Here is an 8,378-nt window from a genome sequence, read left to right as displayed (position 1 = left end):
TAAGGTCACTTGGGCAATTGACAGAGCAAATTGGCCCCGTTTAAGAATTCTTGGCTCCTGAAATCCGAAATGAAGTGGGTTCTTTTAAAGGAAGCTGCATTGAGGGGAGTCGCCAGAGCTTCAAAAAGTCCTTCTAGGCTGCACCCCTCCGGAGGGGACAACGAGATAGGGCCCAGCCCTGTGCTTCAAGCTCCATAACAGACGGCAAGGTGGAGGGGACTTCCCGGCCCCACAGCCGGACCCCGGCACCCAACACCGTTCACCCGGCCCCGCCCGGGTCAGCCCCGAGCCGGGGCGGGCGGGCGCGGCGCGGGCGGGGCGCGGGCAGAGGGCCAGGCCCGCCGCCGCCTCGAGCCCGGACCTGCCCGCCCGACCTGGCGGCGGAGTCTCGCGGGATCGCTCAGCTCTCGCTCCCCGTGCGGCTCCCGAGGCGGCCGGAGTCCCGGACACTCCCCGGAGCCGTCTCAGGTCGCTGGGGGCCGGTGGGCTGCACGGGGACGGGAGGGAGAGCTGCCTGTGACCACCGCCCGAGGTGAGGCTCTTCGGCCACGACTGGGCGGCCGGCGGGTCCCGGGGCGAGCGGGGGCCTCGAGGGGTGCGGGGCGGGCTGCGGGCGCGCGCTCGGGGCCGCAGGTGCGGGGATGGCGGCGGCGGGACAGTCCGCAGCGCCCAAAGTTTACGGAAGTTGGGGCCAGCTCCTGCAAGGCGAGGCGGGTCCCCGCGGCGCCGAGCGGGCAGGGGCGCTGCTGCCGGGCTCTAGGCCTGGGGCAGGTGCCCGGCGCTGGAAACCTGGGCACCGGTGTGTGGAGGGGCGGGGGTGCGCTTATTCGTGACTCAGGGCCCACAGCCTCCCTCCCACAGGCACTCCGTCGTCCTCCCGGGACAGACGTGCTCGTTGTCCCTTTCAGAGAGATCACTGCTCCCCCCAGCCCATGAAAACTAGTTTCGCTCCTCCGCAGGAAGAATCCTAGAAGCTTCCCCCTAGTTGGCCTTTTGAAAAACAGAAAAGTATATCCCCAGTAGACCGCCACAAAAACGGGCTCTTTAGAGTCTTTAAAGAATGTAAGAACTCCTTAGGTCTTAAGGAATTTCCCTGGGACGCAGTTTTCCTGTGCGTAATAAGATATCCAACAGGGGCCCTTAGAGTTTATGATTCTATTCATCCTTTTTAACTTATTCTCGATCCCCAGCATTACTTTTTTCTCCATCTCACTCAATCCAATGCCCTCTTTTTACCGTGTTGCATAGAGCACAGAGCTTCGATCATCGGTTCCCTAGAGATGAGACTTCCTCAGCAAATGATATATTCTGTGCCAAGGCAGGTGGAAAAGTATCTCGACAGGACGGAATTTTCCGTCGTTTTTCCAGCGTTAGTTACCTAGGGTGAAAATCGTAACTCCACTTGGATGTCCGCATTTGAGTTTATGACAGGTGTTACTGATACACCCTCTTGGTTGTTTTTACAGTAATTGACCCAGAACTCATATTCAGGAAGAGAACTTCCTTCAAAATTGTAAAATGATGAAATGAGGAATTTGAACATTTTGTCATTGGGTGGAAGTCTGAGAAAGAAAAATGCGATTAATCCAAGCCATGTGGTAAAATCAGGAATTTGAAGAAAATGGAAATGTTTCCATTCTTGTGGACATGTATTTTTCTGCCCCTCATAAGAGGGCACAGTCTTTTCACCTGTGAACCCATTACTGTTCCCAGATGTGTGAAAATGGCCTACAACATGACATTTTTCCCGAATCTGATGGGTCACTATGACCAGAGTACTGCTGCTGTGGAAATGGAGGTGAGTAGTTCTTCATACCTTTACAGAAAAATAGTTGATGTTCTGTTCTGGAATAAAGTATAAATGTGACTTTTTAATAAAAAACACATAAGGGATTGTTTGAGTTGTGTACAAGCCGTATTTTGGATAAATCCTTTTGAAAATTAAATCCCCCTACGAAGTTTTGTTTTGTGTACGTTTCTGGCCCTGTTTAATGGGTTTGCTTAAAATAGGGTTTGTTTTATATGAAATATAGTTATGAATGATTTCGAATATCTTGCACCTGGCAAATATTTTGCCTTCCTGAATCAATTATGGTAGTTCCTCTAATAATGTGAATTCTGAATTTTTCCTAATTAACTGAACATATAATCTATATTGCCTTGACTAAAAGTGTCTGGACTACATATATTTTCATAAGTAATTGTAATGTTCACTTGGCACAGTTTTCTGAAGCAAATCAATTATTGGAAGATTTGGGGGCTGTAGATAGTGTTTTGCTACAAAGTGACTCTTTTAAAAGCATAACATTTAAGTATTGTTTGTAAGATACTTGTTAAAAGAAACCACATGTCAGAGGAGAAGCAGAGTGATGCTAAAGATTGCCTTAGGTGCCTCAGTGACTTGCCTCTGGTTTAGAGATATGCAGATTGCTGGGGAGGTGTGAGAAGAAAGTTACCTGTAGAGACAGGAACCTGCCCTCCTGTGCAGATCTCTTAGGTTGATAAGCCTCATGAAGGAAAGAAGACAAATGTTTTTGTGGTTTTTCTCTAGAAAAGCTGTCCCAGGATGGTAAAGGCTTTTTTCTCTCAGATTGTTCCTAAGAGATGAAACCCTATAATTTTAATATAGACACTACTTTAAAAACTGACTCAATTTGATTTTGCAGCTTCAAAAGTCTTCCACTGTTGTTTAGTTGAATAGTTGTCCAACTACCTTATTGTAGACTCATGTCTAAAATAGGAGGGTTTTTAAATACTAAGTAGATGTAGTTTAAAAGGATATTACAAATTATATTATTGTAATCTTGCAGTGGATTTTTTAAACCAGTGCAAGATGTTATTTTGAACACTGAGCAGATGATGCAGTGAGGATTTCATTGATTAATCAGAACCATTTTGATGGTTTAATCTGATTAAAATAAAGTATGTCCTGAGAATGCCTTCAAGGAATAATTATATCATTCATTCACGTTTTCTCTGATATATGTTTCTCTAATATATGTTTTATAACTCATATCTTACAGAGTTCTTAAAAATGTTTTTTTTTTTAATCTGGTTTCCTTTCTGTATAGTAGGTACATACATTTTAAGTTTGAATGCTAACATGACCTTATAAATTCAGATCATTTAGAGTTCATTATCATAGAGTTCCATTATAAAGACAGGGGAGGGATGCATCCCTGCTATTCAATCCTATAATTGTAAGATGATGAGAACCAGTTTTTGTTCCACACGTCTTTTTAAAACCAATTGTTTCTGACAAAAAAAAAAAGTTATTTTTTAATTACCTAGCTTTTTTTCCCAGGTAATTTTGTGTCGACATTATCAAGAAGGCCTTTTTGTTCTTACCTCCTTTATTTGATTGCTAACATTACCAATCTTTTCATTATATAATCTTCCTTATACACTGAACTTTCTCATAGCCTTTACTGTTAAGTTTTCTTCTATAAATCATACTTCAGTAGGTTTAAGGATATAAAAGAAGAGAGCCATCAAATAGTCATTTAATACCAGCATTAACCTAAGTCTACAAAAGAAGAAAGGGAAATGGAGAGGCGAAATAATACCAACATGAGTCAGACTTTAAATCCCTATATATGATCTTTTGGTCTATGGTATTGTGCTTTTCCTATTGCCCCATCTTTATTTGTCCTTAGCCAGTGACGTGTCCAAAATCCTGTAATTTGAGAGTTGTAAGTGACCCTAAATATCATGCAGAACTTCTTAACCTCTTTTATGCCATTGACCCCTTCTCAGAATAAGAGAATGTTTTAAAGTTTAAATAAATAAAATGATTAGGATTACAAAGGAAACCAGTTATATAGAAATAAACTTCTATTTATAGCCTAGCTTAAGAACCCTGAACCCTTCATTTTACAGGTGAAGAAACTAAAGCCCAGAGAAGTTATGATTTATCCAGGGCCTGAGCACTGTAATCTGATACAGTCTTCTCTGTCAACATGGACCATAATGTCATCTTTAACTGTTTTTTTGTTGTTGTTTTTACCCTTGACCTTAATGGATAAAAAAGAAAATATATTCTAAGATTCAGAATGTGGTGTGTTGATTTAAGTCCTTGCTGCTGCTTTGCAAACTTCATTTCGATAAAAATTAAACTGGGAGATTATTTTTTGACCTCCATTCAGCTGTATAGGTATATAATATATAATATCCCTCTGTTCTCTTTCTCCCTCTCATCTGTGCCTTGAATACAAATTCACATCAGAATTTTTAGATCAACAATAAAATCTTTAGCCTTCAGTCTCTCCCCTCTGGTGATTTTATTAAAATGCAAATCCACTCAGTCCACTTTGGGGTTAAAATTCTTCACCATTTCCCTAAAGCTGGAAGAATAAAGTGTGGCACCCAGGATTCTTCATGTGGGACCCTGCCTTCCTGTCCAGCTTCCCATTTCATCCCTTCCCACGTTACACACTCTGCTTCAGCCAAACCGACCTGTTTGTAGAACACAAACCCATATTACTCTCTCCCCTCTGTACCTGTGCACATGGTTGTATCCACTGCCTCCTGAACTCTCCACCTACCTTTCTTCATCTGCTCAGTTTCTTCAGGTCTCAATTAAAACAGTAACTCGGTGCTTAGTGAAGACTTCTTTCAGCTTTCTCCTAAGCATGTTTAATCAGCTCACTCTCTCCACTCTGATAGTACTTAATATATACGACTGTTCTTATACTGATCATGCTGTATTGCAGTTATTTACATGGCTGTCTCACCAGATTGCAACTTGTTGAGTAGAGATGGTGTTTATTCGTTTCTATCCCTAATGCCTGGTATAGTGCCTCTGAGCATGGTAGATGCTCACTGGAGGCTAAATGAAGAAAACATTTCCTGTCCTAATAAATCAGCAAATAGAATTTTCCCTCCAAATCTTTACCTTCCACCTCTATCTTCTTTGGTATTTAAGTGCAGGACAGTATAATATTTTTAAGTGGTTTACATATCATCCACTTTTGTTCTGCCTGAGCCTAGTTCTAATAAAATATATCAGTTGATATCCTCTATATTCTTTCCCATATTAGCTTGACACGTTTGTTAGAATTTATTTAAAGAATTTGATTTTTAACCATTGATATTTATTTATATGGAGTGAAGGAATTCATCTTCCGTTTGGACCATTTTATTATAAACTATATGTGTCAGATTTTTTTCCAACCATTGTACTTTAGTCCTTGAGTTTATAGTCCAGTCAAGTACTAACTTATAACAGCATATAGCTTGGCTTTTACTATAAAAAAGTGTTTTATCGCTTTTCTAGGTTGGGTTTTATACCTCCAATCCAACCTCCTTTGTTTCCTGCTGGTCCCTATTGAATCTCCAGTGTTCACTATGAATCAATGTTAGGATAAGGAGCTGAAGAATTATCTGATGATTGTAGCGACCAATTGTGCTTTCTTAGCTACCACTAATTCCATATAAGTCAAGAGCTCTCAGTCCTCTTTTATGCCTTAGTTTTCATTTTGTGTGATGGCTATCCTGTCTTATAGAATTTATAGCATTTGTGGTTATTGCTGATCTGTGATTATATGAGATGGTTTATAGCAGTGGTTCTCAAAGTTTAGTTCGTAGACCAGCAATTTGTGAGCTTGTTAGAAATGCACGTTCGTGGACCCCATCCCAACCTACTGAATCATGATCTGTGAAGATAGAGCCCAGGAAATTGTGTTTTAACAAACTGTCCAGGTTTTTCTTGTGAATGTTAAAGTTTGAGACCTACTGGTTTAGAGCAGGGAATGCAAAACTTTTTCTGTAAAGGGCCAAATAAATATTTTTGGTTTTGCAAACCATACAGTCTCTGTCACAGCTATTCAACTCTGCTATTGTAGCAAAAAAAGCAGCCATAGACGATACGTAAACAAGTGAATGTGGATGTGTTTCGATAAAAATTTATTTACAAAAACTGGCCCACAGGCTGTAGTTTGCTGAACCCTGGTTTACAGTACTTGAAAGTATTCTTAAGGATTACACATGTATAGCATGTAACAAATAAACATTGTGCATTCTATTTTTATTTTTTAATTGAAGTATAGTTGACATACAATATTGTATTAGTTCATTCTTTTTAATAGGTTACCTGAGTTATATGTTATTTATATTTTATGATTTATATGAATTGTATTTATTTTCCACATAAATTTTTTAAGTCACATTTATCACAAACAAAAAGGATTCGACTGGGATATCCTGGTTCTTTCGTTTTGTTTCAGAGAGTGCTTGAAACAAGGGATTCAGTTTTTTTCTTATTTTATTATCTGAAGCTGAAGTCATTTGTGTTACTAAGAGTTAATTTACAATTCTGAGTAGCAACTTGGCTTTGTAATGAAAAGGATGTTGTACAGTCTAACTCTCCCAAGTGGAAAACAAATGGCTGCTGGTTTTCCATTGTGTTCCTTTTTGTTTCATATCTAGAGCATTGTTTCTCAAATTGTGAGATTGATGTCCCTTGAGAGACTGATTTCATCCAGAAAGAGCTGAGACTGATCTAGGGAAAATGGAAACAGGAATATTGTATTTTTCTTTTTGAATTGCCTTCACTGAGGTCTAGACAAAAGCAAAGTCATGTATTGTGTTTGGAATAGCATGTGGTCGTTCCACTTGTGAACAGTCTAAAAGGAAGTGAGCCAAAAAAAATCATTTCCTTTTCACCTGTTAATATGCACTACTAAAATGTCTATTCAATTGAAAATCTAAAGGGATGGAGAAAAACTGTATAAACAAACTTTTAAGAAAGGATGTATTTCTATTGGGCAGTGATTTAAACATTTTCATTTTTCTACTTTTAGAAGAGTCTAGTGGACCCCTTCCTTTCCTTCTTATTCTCTACTGTTACACCCCATACACAAGGAAAGAAATATGTAGTGTGACTAACCTCTTTATTTTTCAGGGAAGACTTTCTGAAGGTAGCTGTAACTATTCTGAAAGTAAGCTAATGAGTCATTTAAAATGAAATACATATTGAAGAGTGTTCCAAGTCACTTGTGTGTATTATGGCTACTGTTGTGTTTTAAATGTAGAAACCACAAGCTTACCTTCCTTTGTCATGTTGTGTTGCAGTAGTAGAGAAAGTACCTTCTCTGCTTCTGAGTCTACAAAATCAGGGTTAGACCTGTATGTGAACAGAGGACAATATTTCTCCTGGGAGGCTCTGCTGATAGGCACAAGATTCCTACAGGACCATTCGTTGATATTCCATTGTCTAGGATATTATTAGTTATGCCTTCAGGAGAGCCTGTTCACAAAGGGACGTGGTTCTTTCAGACCATGTGAAGACTGTTGTGTTGTGATTATTTCCTTTCCTTGAGAATGTGGCATGTAGATAGTGAAGCCTTATTACCCTAGTTTGTACATTTGTCACATATTCATTCATTAACATTTCTAGAATGTGCACCTGGCTATGTAGCTGCCCCACAATTATAGTTTTTCAAGTTAGAAGTTTTAAATTAAAAATGAATAGACTCTTCATTGGACAGATTATTTTTAATGCCAACCAGTTACTATGTATATTTGTCTAATTTCCAAAGGAAAGCTCTTTTGGAGAAATCATTTGAAGTTTGTAATGCTATCTGTTAGAAATATTTCAAAAATAACAAGTTTTCCATTATGGAAATAATGCACATTCCTGCTTTTTATTCTTCTCTTGTACTCCAGACTCCGCTTTGCATTTTTTAAAGAAGCTGACTTGCCTGAGATTGGTCACATTCATGAAAATAGGTGGCAGACTGCACGCCACTTTATTATACAGTAGTTCATTAACATCCTCAGAGAATTTACTCAAGACCCTTGTAACCACTTTGACAGTATTTGCTCTGTGAGGTGTACACATTTAGGACCGCCTTAGATCTTTAGTGATTCGGTTGTCTAGCTAAGGTCCATCACTTTTTTTTTCCAATCACTTTTTAGACTTCTTTACTTTCTTTCAATTTTCATTACCATCACCAGAAGTTGGCTTTCTTTTTGGTGCCGTTTAAAGTTAGAGATGAAATGAAGCTTTTATCACTTCTTGAGAGTTACTGCATATGCCACGATGAGTAGAAAGCGTAAATCATGAGCTGAGAATTAGATGCTTAGAAGTCACTTGGCCTTGTCCACTGATGAAGTGGCTTACTTCTCTGTACCAGTGGGATTCTGATTCATGCTTCAGAAAAGTGACAAATGTTTAAATATCCTGTGTCTTTAGTACTGAGAGAGGCAAGGCACAGCCAAGATACTGCCACAAGATCACTCTGCTTAGGCTTAGCTTTACATATTTTTTAAAAAATCAAAATATCTTTCTTCTTTTGATTCTTCTCTGTTAGAATTCTAACCTAGACTGTCTCTTTAGGATCTTACAGCGCCACCAACCCCAGGCCCGTATTAGATTC

General features: G+C 39.6%; 1 protein-coding gene across 2 annotated transcripts in view; it reads left to right on the top strand.

Annotated features, from left to right (window-relative positions):
- Nucleotides 1-363: 363 nt before the first annotated feature.
- Nucleotides 364-8,378, top strand: part of FZD6 (frizzled class receptor 6) — a 30,091-nt gene continuing 22,076 nt past the window's right edge. Inside the window, exons 1-2 of one of the 2 annotated variants that reach the window (XM_087447563.1) lie at nucleotides 364-532; nucleotides 1,714-1,798. In XM_087447563.1, coding sequence (XP_087303689.1) covers nucleotides 1,724-1,798 — 75 coding nt within the window. In that variant the 5' untranslated portion in view covers nucleotides 364-532; nucleotides 1,714-1,723. Of the gene's footprint in view, nucleotides 533-1,466; nucleotides 1,799-8,378 lie in introns of both variants that reach the window. The other variant, XM_014788102.2, reaches the window with a different exon arrangement.

This window comes from Ceratotherium simum, chromosome 23, assembly GCF_057802395.1.
Source record: "Ceratotherium simum simum isolate JZ-2026a chromosome 23, ASM5780239v1, whole genome shotgun sequence".
Classification (NCBI taxonomy): domain Eukaryota; kingdom Metazoa; phylum Chordata; class Mammalia; order Perissodactyla; family Rhinocerotidae; genus Ceratotherium; species Ceratotherium simum.
This window is presented reverse-complemented; position numbering and strand designations above follow the sequence as displayed.